Source organism: Fistularia commersonii, chromosome 12 (assembly GCF_037954325.1).
Source record: "Fistularia commersonii isolate RoL2024-O1a breed Wild chromosome 12, RoL_Fcom_v1.0, whole genome shotgun sequence".
Classification (NCBI taxonomy): domain Eukaryota; kingdom Metazoa; phylum Chordata; class Actinopteri; order Syngnathiformes; family Fistulariidae; genus Fistularia; species Fistularia commersonii.
Genome location: NC_141295.1, coordinates 14,806,620 through 14,822,345, shown reverse-complemented (window position 1 = coordinate 14,822,345; position 15,726 = coordinate 14,806,620). Strand labels below are relative to the sequence as shown.

General features: G+C 38.3%; 1 protein-coding gene across 9 annotated transcripts; it reads left to right on the top strand.

The window, feature by feature from the left end:
- The first annotated feature begins 2,791 nt into the window (after positions 1–2,791).
- Positions 2,792–12,932, top strand: g3bp2a (G3BP stress granule assembly factor 2a). 9 transcript variants are annotated; one of them, XM_086157304.1, is made up of 13 exons: positions 2,792–2,980; positions 4,651–4,769; positions 4,875–4,956; positions 5,414–5,587; positions 7,629–7,719; positions 7,845–7,950; positions 8,049–8,229; positions 8,929–9,030; positions 9,697–9,799; positions 9,936–9,995; positions 10,155–10,286; positions 10,372–10,490; positions 11,183–12,932. In XM_086157304.1, exons 2-13 carry the CDS (start codon positions 4,675–4,677, stop codon positions 11,465–11,467), a joined length of 1,530 nt encoding a protein of 509 aa, XP_086013430.1. In that variant the 5' UTR covers positions 2,792–2,980; positions 4,651–4,674; the 3' UTR covers positions 11,468–12,932. The 9 variants fall into 9 exon arrangements, with proteins under 9 accessions (XP_086013430.1, XP_086013428.1, XP_086013429.1 ...); XM_086157302.1 differs by having other exon boundaries at positions 9,697–9,817; XM_086157303.1 differs by having other exon boundaries at positions 10,372–10,499; positions 11,183–12,480.
- Positions 12,933–15,726: the final 2,794 nt, after the last annotated feature.

The following is a 15,726-nucleotide window of genomic DNA, read 5'->3' as shown; positions in this document are numbered from 1 at the left end:
ATTTCTTCCCCACCATGCAATGTTTACACCAGATATTTTCAGAGCCTCTGCTATATCACATTTCCTTTTTTACTCAGTCATGATACATTGGAGTGTTGATGTCGTACAAGCAGGGCCGTTCTGCCCACAGCTCCACCATCTGCTCCTCTTTCTGGACCCTTCATTCTGATCGTGACGTCCTTTGCTGTTCTTGTTTATCCACACCTCCAACAAATGCTGTCTCTGCTGCCAATATTGTTCTGGTTTGTCTACCCTTTCCGGTTTTGTTAGAGCTCAACTATTGGTTGTTGATTGTGTTTCGTCACCATAAAGTCTGAAAGACTTGCAATAATATCAAACATGTTCTATATTGTCGTATGCCCAAAACTTGGAAAGACTGATCTGAGACCCAACTTGCTCTTTTTCAACACAAAGGAGCAGCAGTTCAACTCCAAGATCTCCCTCCAATATCTGTGCTCCTCACTACATCTCTTGACAAAGTCTGGGCCAAAGTATTGTTTTCCACAACCCCATTGGGTTTTCGATTAAAGCCTGTTGATTTTGTAAAGTCACAGACATTCCAATATTGGTGTATGGTTTTGAGCTTTTCCTCTAGTTAATTCAGTGTATGGGTTTGTCTTTGTCATCTTGCAGTCTCAGGTCTCCGGGCGATTAAAGAGATTAAAGAATAAATACACTTATATCAGTGAGAGTTTGTTGTTCATGGTTTTTTGACAACTGTGATCGAATCTGAAAATTGTTTAGGTATAGGCAAAGGAAAGGATGGTGCGGGCCTGTTGTGGCCCAGATGTGTTGAACTTGGCTAGGACATTTTGCATCTTCCTTTTATATTAAGGGTCTTCATGTTTTTCAGGCCAAGAACCGTCCAATTAATGGAGAGATGGAGCAGGGATCCATTACTATGTATTGTGTATAACTGTGTTTATATCAAATTGGATCTTCATACATTTTATACCTATCTTGTCAACTGATATCAATGCCGTTATCAACATATTCCATAATCATGCATCTAAGCTATTCAAATTGGTGCTTTTAACTCAAACATTAATGCAGAAACCGAAATAAGTGATGGCCTATCAGTGCAACAACCATGCATTAACATACCCGTTGCCGCGCAGTACTGAACTATTAAAATAACGGACAGTTTCATGTATTAATTCATTTTTTAAGGCTTGTCAGGTGCTGAGTGAAACATGGCCTAGCTTGAGAGATCTCCTATGCGCCTCTGTGTTTGCATTTCTGACTGAAAGAGCACATCATCTGCCTTTGTTTATCCACTCGCTACGACATATTGGATCTAGGTTAGAGTGTGTATGAAGATGTTTAAGTTGTGGTAAAGGGGGATATTTAAAAATGGCAAGAAATTGTCCAATGACCAAAAATTTCACGAACCCTGTGCAGTACTGCAACCGCCCCCTAGGAGTCGCTACCCCCCTGTTGAAGACCTCTGCTTTGAGACACAATCTGTGCCAATCAGTTTTCAATAGATCCAAATAATAAATTAATAAATTGACACTATACACCATGGTAAATTTAATGATTAGATTATGCGTTTCTCCCCTGAGCAATATTTTGCAAATTTTGTACCATTGCACAAACTTGCATGACACTACAAATATTTTTTTGAAAACCTACTACTTTTGTAACCAAACGTTATGGGCATATATGACAAGTCAGTAGCGCAATAGATTTAATGACAAAATCAATTTGACATTGTAACCTTGTCATAATGCAGTTGTTACACAAGATCATTTTAAATAGCAAATAATATCACACAAGCTGCTCTTGTGGTGAAGACACTGGGAAAGTGATTTTTGGTGATAAGCTTTGAATTTGGTACCCGTGAAATTTAAAATTTTAAAGTAATAAGGACATATTTTATAGGAACAGCTCAGTCACCCCAACTATACCAGATACAAATCCTTAGTTCATTGTTTCTCTAACCATTCAAGTGATCAGTCGTGATGTGACTATAAGTTAACCATTGGGGGGTAACTTTGAAAGCATACTACCAAAAAAAAAAATGGAATTCCAGTCCTTTTTTAAACCCATTAATTCAAATTTGCCAATGTTTATTTTAAACATTGATTAATTTACAATATAGTAGAAAGGGCAGACAGAAAGAGAGAAAAAGTTAATACTATTATCAGTAATTATAACAAATACTGTAGGTGCAGTTTTAATTGCTTTTGCCACAGTACAGTAAAGTGCAAATGCAGTTACATTACAATTATGAGGTGCATGGTGAAAATATCATAATTGGATCTTGAGGAGTTTGGAAATAAACCCAAGCACTTGAAAGCTAAATGAGACATAAATAATTCACTTTGCTGTTCTTTTTTGCAATACAAGTATTTCTAGGTATCACGGCATTCAATGTTGATACAGATGTTCTAACTGTGACATTTAATCTCTAACACCTGTGAAGTGTTGCATAATTCCAGCATGATCAATGCATTGCCTCCAATACTTATATCGGATTTAAATTGATTTCAATGATCAATTAATGATCAACTACATTTCAATGTCAAATCTGATCAAACTACAATGTGTCATTGTTTAAATTGTCTAGAAATCCAACATAAATTCATGGAAATTGATGATTTCCTAAAAACAAACACAAAAAAAAAAACAGTTGCATTGATGACATACTATGATTGCTACTTTTGGTGATGGTTTTGTGAAAGCATTGGCAGATTTTGGGCAGACATATTTCTTCGTCGTCATAATCCATGTTGCCTAGTGTAAACAGTTCATTGGTTAAATCGCGGCGATGGGGGCTCCCAGCCCCGGATTGCAGGGGTAAAACAATAAATCGGACCTTTCACTTTAAATTTTCAATCTCTGATACAGCAGAGATCACACACTGTTAGGTAGTAAAGCCGTGGGGATATACGCTACACCAGTGATATTCTCTATTTCGGAACCGTTTACTCATATTTATCACATATTCTGTCTACATAGATAGGACTTTCACAAGGTAAGTTTGTCATCTTCCTAACGTCTCCCAGGTAATGCTAATCGTGCAAGCTAACAAACGTTTACGTTAGCTGCATTGTCTTATTAAAAAACATCAACTACTCGACGAGGAGTCGGCTGACTTCAGGAATAACAATCTGTGTTTGTAGTTTACATATCCATGTGTAAACATAACGCTATTAGCTTATCAAAACGAAAACTACGCATTGTTGTCAAGCCTGGCTTCCTTTGTTTTCTTTGAGGTAATGTTAGCATAGAACCAAACTTGTCATTGACAGTGATAGGAAATTGGTTGCGCGAATTTTCTGTAAAGCTGTTTTGCATGTGATGACTCGTTGGAAATGGAGTTTTTTTTTTCATTTCAGAAGAATCAATGATAAACGATTGTCACTGAAATAGGTGTATCAATGCTACATGATATGTCTGCTCGATCGTTTCCCCCATTTTCATTCAGCCTTGAAGTTGCGTGTGTAAATGCACCCATGTAACATATCCATCATTTGTCATTTTATACTAATTTAAGGACAAATACAATGCCATATCCAATGAGATATTTGTCACGTTCAATGCTCAAACCACCACCGGCTGGAAGAAAAACGACGACGCCACAAGTTAGCCTGTATGGAGCTAATGTTAGCTTGCTGTTTAGCAATATAGCTTGGCGTCGTCTTCCCGGGGCAACGTTAGCGTTAGCTGGCATTAATGCGAGCAAGTAAGCTGACAGATTAGCCATTATGGCAAGTCTCCTGTCTATGCATAATGGCCAGGGCAGGATGACAGTGAGCCTATAGTTTATTGCATGTACTTGTGGCTCAAATTACCTCTGAAGGCCACCCACTTGCTAATAAAATGCGACAGTTTTATGCACCACCGAGGAATTTCGTTCTAGTACAGGCACATACATGCTAACAGAAGGCCAGTGATCTAGAGCGCGGTCCCCGAGTATATGATATGCAGTCTGATTAATGAGATTTGTAACATTTACGTTTTTTTGTCTCATTTTTCAATTTGAACGCCGCAGCATCACTTCCCTTTCAATCTATAGCCTTTGTCTCATTGGATGAGCGTGATGGCGCAGTTTAATGTTAGCTAGTCACTTAGCAATCGAGCTAAACTCTTGTCTTGTTTTATGGGTTTTATTTGGTAGAAAAATACACGGGCCTTGAGACACGAACTAAAACCTAATTTGTCGAAAGCAAACTCTATTCTGTTAGTATTCGGATGCTTCCATGTCGTTAAGCTCATCGAAATTGCTAATTATTTTTTCTAAACGTCCTTAACAATGGCATCTCGTGTGTTTCTCACAATTCGCTCCTATTTGATTGACTTACAATATTTCGTGTTGTGACAGAAGTTCATTACACATTTCTTAATTAAATACCCAGTGTAGCATCTCTGGAAGAATTTTCAACCCCTAAAATACAATGTATTTAGGTAGTTTAAACATATTTCAGTGACGGAGACTGTAGAATGAAATTTGAGTATAAGAAGTCGATATGTGTTATGTGGTCAACAGGACCCAAAATTTAATCGAGATCAGAAGAACTTGATTAAATTTAATCAATGAAGGTAGACTATCCTATTTAAGCCTTATTTATAGGGTGTATCTAAAAAACTTCACCTTATGTGTGCAGATATATCTGCTAAAAGTTTTATTGTTTCCTGTTCCAGCATTTAATATTGCGTACCAAAGAAATGGTGATGGAGAAGCCAAGTCCCCTGCTTGTAGGGCGGGAGTTTGTGAGGCAGTATTACACACTCTTAAACAAGGCGCCAGATTTCCTGCACAGGTAATTACTGAAATCAGATTCTGTATCAACTAGATTTCTGGCCTACATGGAGTTTTGTGTTGGTTTGTTTTTCTTATTTAATCTGTCATTGCACTGTGACAATAGGTTTTATGGAAGGAACTCCTCCTACGTCCATGGAGGCCTTGACCCAAATGGAAAGCTGGCTGAAGCAGTTTATGGACAAGCGGTGAGTGAGGAGTCGCTAATAAAATTCATTTAATTAGTTCCGTTAGTTAGGTAAGTCTTTGAATGGTTTACAGGAAAGAGCCTGATGGCTCCAAAGCTTCCTGAGATGTCTAGCTTTGTTGTGTCATTACACCATTGTACCAGTTATTTTATAGATATTGGGACAATTGACAATTGTCCCAATATCTTTGGCCAGATGTGATGTATAAACAAAACACATTTAATTTTAGAATGCACTTTTTCTTGTTACAGCATAATATAATTGATTATTTGAAATAACACTTTCAATTTCTGTCTTCTCCTGAAAAACTACATGATTATTGAATTTGTGTGAATGGGTGTTGTCAAATGTAAATTTTAGAGAAGTAACCTTCAATCTAATACCACATGGTAAATTATGTCAGAAAAGCAGTCTCTATATTGTTCATTTTGTTCCCATCTGCTTCAATTTATTCTAGGAAATCCACAAGAAGGTCATGTCTCTGCAGTTTAGTGAGTGCCACACAAAAATCAGGCATGTGGATGCCCATGCCACACTGAGTGATGGAGTGGTGGTGCAGGTCCTTGGAGAACTGTCTAACAATGGTCAGCCCATGAGGAAGTTCATGCAAACTTTTGTGCTTGCTCCAGAGGTGAGGCTCCCTCTCAATTTGGGTTCAGTTTCAAGGTGTTCATATTTAGTAAGTTTACATGCAGTTCACTTGTTTGCCCTCATCACAATTTTACTTTTTGCCCATTTACAGACACATTCACTAGTGATTCAAACTTGCTGTAATTTGTGATCCTTTTTAATTTTAACACAGCTGAAGACATTTTTAACATAGCAGAGTCCAAGTGTGTGCGTGTTTCTCAAAGGCACACTGTAGTTGTAATATCCAAACTGAGTAGCTTGGCAATACGGTCTAAAAATAAAATCTCAGATTGGAAAAACAATAATGAATTATCTCAGGCTTCTAAGAAAAAAAAATTGTCAGGGACACACACAATGCAATGATTTTAATTTTGTTTCAAAATGATGCATATCACCACTAGCACAAACTATTGTAGTGTCTTTTATAGCAAATTTCACCTCATTTAAACAAAATTAATCTAACAGAAAGTTTAGTATTTACTTCATTTGTCAACGGAGTGAAATGCTTTAAGCCCTTTGTTTGGCAAAGATGACAGTCGACTGACTACTACTGTTGAGTTGTGTTTGACTTTACAGATGCAACTCTGGCCACCCATGTTAATATATCTGCTGATGTCCTACTTATAAGTTGACATTCAGACACCGTGTACATATTGCTCTAATAATATTTGTGTAATATTTTTGGCTTGTCAACTTAAATCTAGGATGAACCAAGCCTTCATTCTAGAAGCTCCAATGTTATGTTAGTGCAGCATATTTTTGGTGATTCGAGATGCCACCAAGCTTGAATGCTTTTCTACCAGGACTCAGGCTGGTCACATTGCATGTGAGAATTTATTTTTGAAACACTTATATTTTGTCCTGAATACACGTTTCTCACAGAGAAAAATAAGTAACTGAGGAAAAAATATGAAATGAAAGAAAATGATAAATTTAATCAGTCACTTAAGCCAGCTGAGCTTGTTATGGCTGAGCCAAATATGGTCTTCTTGGGCATTAGAATAGGTAAGTTACAAACTTGGCTACCATTTTCAAAGTCAAATTTTGTAATCTGAGTCAGTTTCATTATGGAACATCTAGTTTCGGTGATTTTGGCTTACTGATGAATTGCTTTTCTTTTGGAAAGATCCAGCATGCTGAATGATATAGAAAATTGGGACCCTATAATTACAGTATAAACACTAATGTATGCATTCATAGGGTATACTGAAAGAGAGTCTCAGAATGGAATATCTGTAACTAGCAGCAGTTTACTTCACATAAGATCATATCTATTGACTTTTACTACCTTTGTTAAAAATGCAGACGTGTCAAGTGAAAATATTGCTACATGGAAGTTAAACAATGTTATCTTTCTAAAACTATCTAGCTGTATCTATGTGACCATATAAGAGTTTCGAAAGTATTTTTCTCAATTCATGCATCTTTCATTTTGTTATTGGACCCAACAGCATTGTCTTTTCTTGAAAAGCAAGCTTTCTTGAAATTTCACTAAACCCAGGTTCAAAAGTTGTCTGTCTATTATGGTGAAAATCAACTGATCTAATTTAATCAATCTATGTAACCATTTAATTTTTCACGAGTTTGATGCAAGTGAATGCAGCAGCTGAGCTGTATTCTCTGCACTCACATTTTGCATATTTAGCAAGATAGTAAAAGTCTACAATTCTTGGAGTTTCTTTTTCTCTATCCTTTAGCCTTACTTTGCATTGGAAAATGCTTTTCACAAACTGTTTTTACAACAGATACGTTGATGATCTCTTTTTGTCAGAATGTAATACAACAGTCTGACACTATATATGATGTGGTCGATTATTGTGAATTTGATTTTGAATTGTCTTTAGTTATATCTGGTTGCTCTCAGACCTACAGCTCTCACTTATTGTGAGGACATTAATTCGCTCATGCAAAAATGGACCAATTAAGATAGAGAAACTTTAAAAATGAAATCACAAAGAAAAGTAATATGAAGCCATAACCTGCTAGGTTTTCACTGTTTGCTTTTTTGGGGGACCCAAAATTGACCCTGTTGCTTTCTGAAGGGTTCAGTGGCAAACAAGTTTTATGTCCACAATGACATCTTCCGTTACGAAGACGAAGTTTTTGGGGACTCAGAAGCTGAGCTTGATGAAGGTAAGATGCTTTGATCTGTAATGTGAAGCCTTACTTATTTGTGATAATCTCTCTGTCTTATGATTGTTTTGTTTTGTGTTGTTTTTTTTTTTTTTTTTTTTTTTTTTTTTTTTAAATTCCTTAAGAGTCAGAAGAAGAAGTTGAAGAGGAGGCAGAAGAGAGGCAGCCATCGCCTGAGCCACTGCAAGAAAGCCCAAACAGCACCACGTACTATGAGCCTCACCCTGTCACGTACGCTGAAACTTGTAACTACCTGATGAATTTTATTTCTCCCTTTTAAAATGTGATTTGTCTCTCAAAGGGAAAATGTGCTGATTTGTTTTCTCCAGCAATGGGGTTGAGGAGCCTATGGAGGAGCCAGCTCCTGAACCCGAACCAGAGCCTGAGCCAGAAGTGAAAGTGGAGGAAATAAAGCCTGAAGTCGATGAGAAGGTTCTGGAAGAAATGGAGGAAAAGGCTCCTTCACCAGTTCCAGTAGAGTCTCCACCAAATACCCAGGAGCCACCCAAGGTGAGGCCTAATAAACATTGGATATTTTGTGATTCAGTGGATTGCTAGTATTAACTAAATCTTTTATGTACCCTAACATGAAGTACTAACATCAGTGTGTTTACTACATCCTTTTGTATCTGAAGTTGTGATGTATTTGGTAGAATGGATAATTGAGTTTTTGTAGAGTGCAAGAACTACTGCTTAAATATTGGGAAGATAATGAAGAGTTCTCAAATGAGATACAAATACTCAGGTGTGGTTTAACATAAAATAAACTGTATATTTTTGCTCTATGACAACAAGTTTTGTTGTTGCTAGCATTTCTTTTGACTTAAGTTTCAGTCTGCATCTGACACATCCATTGTAATAAAGATACAGCATCATCGCCCTGTAAAGTGTTTTACGATGAACCCCCAAAACAAAAGGTTTGCCAAAGAGAGAAATCAGTACAGTATTGACTGCATGTTTATGCAGACTCTGAACCATTTTGTGCTGCAGTGTGATCAAAACACGAAACTTATTTTGTCTGAATGATTTTTAACACCCCCCCCCCCCCCCCCCCCCTTGGATCAAAGGTTCCTCGACCTTAGACACATTATCTGCTCATTTCAACAACCGCAGTAACATGCTCTGCAGTAGTCTACATACTATTATTGCAGCGTGGCCCTGAGCTTTGTCATTGCAGCCCTAACAACGCACTTACTGCATCCCTCACAGACTTTCTCCTGGGCATCAGTGACCAGTAAAAATTTGCCTCCCTCTGGCACAGTCCCCAGCTCTGGAATCTCACCCCATGTTGTTAAAGCTCCGTCCTCACAGGTAATTGCTACCACTGGACATGGAAATAAATGGTCAAATTTCCCATTAAAAAAAAATCCCTAATAAACTGTTAAAAGTCAGAGACCTCTCCTATATTGTCTAGCTTTTGCAATATGCATGGCATATAGGATTTGATGGCGGTTAAAAGTTGTTGTGAGAGCAAGAGAGTAGCAGCTGTGTACCCCTAAAGCATATAGTAATTACAGGCAGAAAATGCTGCTGCTTTTTTTTGGTCTGTGGTTTAGAGCTTGTTCATATGTGTGCTAGTAACACCTACCATTGTTTTATTAATTGAAAAGTAACTAAAGATCTTTATTGAAAAAAAACCTGTGTTGAAACCTGATGCTTAGCTTGTCTAAAACTTGAAAACTGCAATTCAAATAAAAATGGAATGGTGCAGTAACTAAGGATGCCTTAAATCTAGGGTTAGATCTTTTTTTTTTTCTTTCTCAAAATAATGAATTAAATAAACAAATGAACAAAACGCATCACTAAACATTTTCACATGGAGTTGCCCAGTGAACATTACCACATAGCGTTAATAGAGTGGCAAAAATACCTAGCTAGCTTTGATGGGCTGACTTTAGCTGATCCTCTTGAGCCATGATGAAAGAGATGTATGGTTCATTTAGTCCTTTTTTTGTGTTTGTTACTTCCGCCATATAGCCTAGAGCTGAAGCCAAGCCAGAGACACAGGCGGCACCCCTGCGACCCCGAGACCAGCGCACACGTGACAGACCAGCCTTTGCACCACGGGGTCCCAGACCTGGTACTACCAGCTTTAACGGTTAAGCATTTCTAATTTGCTTACATTTTTCTCTGGGTATCTTTGTCACAAATTGATGGTGGTGTGCCTTCATAGAAAGTATTAGTTCTATCTCACTCTGCATGTCTCTCACTGATAGATGGTGTTGCACCCTCAGAGTCACAAACGGGAAAAACACACCTAAGCTTTGGTAACAAAGGTAATTGTGGTTTTAGTCACATCTGAATCAATAATTCTGCGAATCATAGATTATTGTGATAACTGGAAAATGATAGTGATTGTTTCAGCTTTTTTGTTTCCAGGATCTAGCATCTGGGTTGTTGAGCTGGAGGATTCATGTGGCCTGTTTGTGTTACAGGCGGCAGGGGTGACACTGAATCTGGTGAAGTTGACAACCGGCGGATTGTGCGGTACCCAGACAGCCACCAGCTTTTTGTCGGAAACCTCCCACATGACATTGACGAGAGCGAGCTCAAAGAGTTCTTCATGAGTATGCTTGCTTGAAGTGGAAGCATTTCAATGAATTTCGTTTTGCACTTTTAAATCCTTATTGTCTTCTATTTTCCATATCACAGCTTATGGGAATGTGGTTGAGCTGCGGATCAACACCAAGGGTGTTGGTGGGAAACTTCCGAACTTTGGATTTGTGGTCTTCGATGACTGTGATCCTGTGCAAAAAATCCTTGGGGCCAAGGTATATGGGGCATGTATTGACATTTCATTACCCACATTATTTGGTGGTGGTTGGTGACCAGCAACTTTACCAGAGTTTAGTTCCATTTATGTATTCAAAGCCTATTGACTGTGCTATATTTCCTTTTGTCATTTGGGTAAACTATGCTCGTAAAAACATTTTAACTGGCTGCTGTCTGGTAAACAGGATCTTTAAAGAAATGTCACAAACTCTTGGTACAAGGATAAAATATAACAAAGGGTAGTCTAAAGTCTCAACACTTGCCAAGACACTCCAACTAACCTCAGGGTTCTATCTTTATAGATGTGAGGTCATTATATTACCTGGAACATATTTGCCATTTTCATTGGTGTAAGTTGCCATTCTGCCAAGTGCTGGTCTGTTTCTCTGCTTACTTCTTAAATGAAGTGTTTGAATCTATCATTTTGTTCAGTCAGTGCCTTTGCTTGCTTTACAAGACTTTAGAAGCAAGGTTTTATTGATAACTAAATGGTTGTTTTGAAAAGGATGGAGGCCTTGCGCTTGGCAGGGAATTGCTTAACATAAACACTGAACTGCTTGTATTTCTTGTGGTGAACTTATTAGTCTGTGTGATGTTAGAATAGGCCAAAGAATGCAAAGAAAGGAGATGAACTTGAGGGTAAAATTCTAATTCTGACGTCTACTCTGATGTCCTTGTTCTCCCCCTGTAGCCCATTATGTTCCGAGGTGAAGTGCGTCTGAATGTGGAAGAGAAGAAAACGAGGGCAGTGCGCGAAAGAGAGACCCGCACTGGAGGAGGAGAGGAACGCCGGGACATGAGGCGCAATGATCGGGGCCCTGGAGGTTCAAGAGGTGTTGTGGGAAGTGGATTGATGCGTGAACGCGACGGGAGAGGACCGCCACTTCGAGGTGGCATGGCCCCTAAGCCTGGCATGGGAACCGGAAGAGGCTCTGGTGGCCAAGGAGAAGGTCGCTTCACAACCCAGCGCCGCTGATAAGCGCTCCACTTTCATTGCGGAAGTAGTACCATGTTCTTCATTTTCAACAGTTCTCGTTAACGAAAAGAAATCTTCATGTATAAACGTATATATTTGGGGTTATTTTGTTTGTTTTTATTTTTCCCCCCTCTTTGCTTTGGAATGTGACACAGCCTGTCAACCATTTGTTTGTGAAATAGACAAAACAAAATAAGCAAACAAAAAATTTCGCTTATTAGTTCTGAGCTGAGGATCCTCTTTTGGTATCTCACGAATTCACAAACATCAATTTGTAAATTCCTGAAAAAAAGGCAAACCAGCCAGGAGTAATCTGCCACATTAGGAGGGACTGAAGGACTTGTAACTACGATATTACAGCCCATCATTTGGAAAAGAGATTATATGCCTTGACTTAACCGGGAGGCTGCTTCATGAAATCCCTCTTATTGCACATTTTATACGGTAGTTTTCTGCCCATTACTGTTGGAAAAGAGTGAGATGCAAAATTTGTGCAGTTCCAGGGGAAAGGCTTGCCTTTTACTTTTTTCCTTTTTTTGAGAGACCACTGCTTCAAAATTGCATAATGCACTCATCAATATGCACTAATGGGTACTTTTGTCGTGTTACATTGACATCCACGCTCGGAACGCAGCTGGAGAGACCTGTTTGTCTCAACGCGATACGACTTACGGGGCAGGCCTCGCTCACAGCCTGTCCGCTGTGACCAATGTACTTTTCACACTTTTGACCCAAAACTACGCTTCGATTACTGCTGGATGGACAAGATGACAAGCAAATCTACATTATATTTTTCCTCATTTATAAATAATGGAAAAAAAAAAGAAGCTAAAATTCTGGACTTTCACCAAATGAATGGGGGAGACAAAGGACAAACAAGATGCAGCTGAATTGAGGAGTGGTGGTTTAGATGGTGGCTCGCTCTGTTTTCTTTTGATTCAGTTTGGTTCTCTTCATGTTTTTCCCTACCAGCTAGACCGTGAAAGTGGGATGGACGACACCTCCCTCTTCCTCCCTCCCTGTCTTAAGTGTGGAGAAACAGAATAAATGTACAGCAAAAATCATAGTTTACTGTATGATTTGTTTTCTGTGTATACTTTCATTTCTCTCGACTTGATACAAGCACGATGGTGCCTTCTATTTCACCTTTTCCAGTCTTACTAAAGAGTTGGTTTGGGGCTCGCTGCCTCCAAATATGGAGCTGCTCATATTGAACTATTGTCTACTGAGAGTAGATGGAAAAAAAAGATTGCAGTATTCATAAGATTTTAAACGTTTTCTTTCTGGTGCATATTCTTTTTTTTTTTTTTCTTCATACTGTTTAACTACCTAAGATAATCTGCTGTGAGTTTTTGTAAATCTGTTTCATATTGTCTGTTTTCACTCTTTGTTGAAACATTAGGTGCCTCGAGTTCTGTTTGATATTTAATGGTAAAGAGGTGCATATGAAGAACCCCCACCCCTTCAAAACAAAAAAAGGTACATTAAAGGTGGCAACAGTGAATTGCTTTCTCCGTGGTGTAAGAAGTAATGGCTCCATACAATAGTGACATCACTCACCTGGTTGAGCTTTTAAGTTCAGCCTGACCATTTATTTATATATATCTATCTATATATAGATATATATATCTATATATAGTTGTTTTTTGTTTGTTTTTTTTGACTCATGGCAGCAATTGTTGAACTCACAAGTTGTCAGACTGTTCTTTTTCAGAACCAATTTTTTTAATCTGTGGGTGGCTGGCTGAAGTCCCAGCCAACAGACTAGCGCATAATTGTGCTCACTTTTCTAGCCTTTCATGCATTTGTATTTTCATATGCTGATTGTTAATTGTGCTTATTCATTTTATTTTTACATTGTGAATGCCATACTTGTAGGCTCCTTTTTTTAACCACTTGATAGGGAGGGAAGAGATTGGTTTCAGCTGGATTGGAAAACCTGAAAAACATTTTCTTTTATTATTATTTTGTTTGTTTTCTTGCACTGAGAAGAAGTGAAATTGATGTAGCAATTTATGGACAAATATGCTAATGAGGTCTTCCTTGTCTGGTGGTATTGCACTATTTCCAACATTTTCGGGGACAATCTGTCATTCAGAGCACAGCCTCTTCAAATTTCTCATCTGGCAATGAAACAAAAATCTTAGCACTCATTGGCATGGATCAACTGCTCTCTTGTAGCTAAGATCAGATTTGGCACACATACCTGTTTAGAATAGCTTGTCCCCTCAGTATCTGCTTGGATACATTTCCTTGTAGTTGAGCTATTTGATCTGTGAGGATTTCTTTTGACCAATTACAATAGTCATCACAGTGCTTTGGTCCTGGATTGTTTTTGGAGATTGTCAAGCGGGGCCTTTGCCCCTCTGTCTGTCGGGTAATTTTCTCAACATAGGCACTTGACTGGTAATTTTCTGTGTGATAAAGAGCCATGTGCTTTCAGGCAAATCTGATTTTACATCCTCGTGGTGTTAAAATGTAAGCGTTCCAATTTTTTGTCAGATAGTTCTTGTTACATTGCGGTTTGACCCACCCCTGTCTGAACTTTCAAGGATCCTCAAAAGCAGAAAAAGGCAAAGCTGTAAATGAAATTTCCTGTGGTTTAAATTTCAGTGGAGTGGATCCTCATTGTGAATCATTCCAGTCCTTTAAGAATAATAAAATAAAAAAAAAGAAGGAAATAGAAGTACTTTATTGGCTTTAGCAGATGTGGTAAACAGTTGGCTGCCATCTTAATTTACTGTGTTTACCCTTTAATTGTTGCTAGTATACAACCGTTTGCAGCTGGAGAATGTTTTATTTTTATTTTCTTTTTTTTCTTTAACATTTTGAATGTGTTGGATTTAAAATACAATAAACTACTGATATCAGCACCACTCAATACCATTTGTCATTTTTACAGCTTACACTGGTGTGCTGGCAGAAAATGACGTTAACTGATGCACCCGTTTTAATTCAAAAGGGGAAAAAACTGCAGGTCCAGTGGTAAGCCGTAAAAACTGAAGGACCGATGTATCGTGAATGTTGCTTGTGCTTTAGTGACCTACATAGGCCGTGTTGTGCTTTCAGCCACTTCTGCTTTTTCAATCTGCCCGCAGAATTCAACTGAATAATGACTGAAGTATCCATTCATTAAAATAGGTTATGACCAAATCATTTGACAGCAAAAAGTAATTTCAATAGCACTGGCTTTTATTTCTTTGCAATCAACATTGAAGCTTTTCCCAATGTCACTGATGAACTTTTCTTCCTGTTCACCCAAAGAACTAATCAACTCTGTTGGTCACAAACCGTCCTTGTTCTTTGGTCTCCCTCTTCATCAGATGATGAGTCACTTCCTAAAGAAGTAAGTTTCTGAGCTGGAGGACAGGTTCTAGATACCCTGGATCCATCAAATGTCCGCCGTGTTGAAGGAAGCTGCTGGCTGCCTTTAGTTGAAGGAATTCAGAAAGCCATTGTGGGGTTGGTGCACAGCTGCATGGACTGGAAGGAATATGTGGGAAAACCTGCCTTCAAGCACTATCTGCATCTTGCCCATCTAAGTAAGTGTTTGGATACCATGGAAAAAAATAATTTGGCATGGCAAGGAGCAGCATTACATCAAGGGGATGGCTGAGTTGATGTATGAGTTGCTGATACACATTAAGCCCTGGTTTGCTGTTGAACATAGGAGGTCTTGCTTGTAAAGGTCCTCTAGGTTGGGCAGGAACAATCTGGCATGGAGGATTATCTCTGCTGGTCTTTGAGGAACCATCCATGAAGGATACTGGAACATTCACTGGCCAACCTAAAGAATGGGCCAGAAAGAGTTTGCAATCCCTGGGACCTCAACCAATTGGTAAACATATTATTTAAAGAATTACAACTCCTACCAGGTTTGCTTCCTCGTGTGGATCCTCTATGAATGTTGATGGGATTCCTCTTAAGAACAGCTCCTTGATGACGAGACAGCGCTACAACACTGTCATAACTGTCAACGTGTATTCTTTCGATGAGAATAATTCTCCCTGTGAAAATGACAAGACTAATGCATATTTGAATTAAATAGAAAGAATGACAGCTTCCTAAACTATTATTTTAAATTAAATCTAATAAGGCATGAGAAATGTAATGAAGAAATAAGTGTAAAAAGTATTAATCAGATACAATGATAGCAAACCAAGTTGCATACAATTAAAAGTACAATAAATATATAGAATAATATTCCTAGAAACATGTTGAGTAAATCCAGCCTTTAGTCCAACTTTCATATAATAAAA

Bases quoted from the DNA above. Each gene is read 5' to 3' on its own strand.
- g3bp2a (XM_086157300.1), top strand. From the start codon at position 4,675: ATGGTGATGGAGAAGCCAAGTCCCCTGCTTGTAGGGCGGGAGTTTGTG. The intron at 7,720-7,844 runs GTAAGATGCTTT...AAATTCCTTAAG, and splicing joins AGAAGCTGAGCTTGATGAAG to AGTCAGAAGAAGAAGTTGAA. The intron at 10,500-11,182 runs GCATGTATTGAC...CTCCCCCTGTAG, and splicing joins TTGGGGCCAAGGTATATGGG to CCCATTATGTTCCGAGGTGA.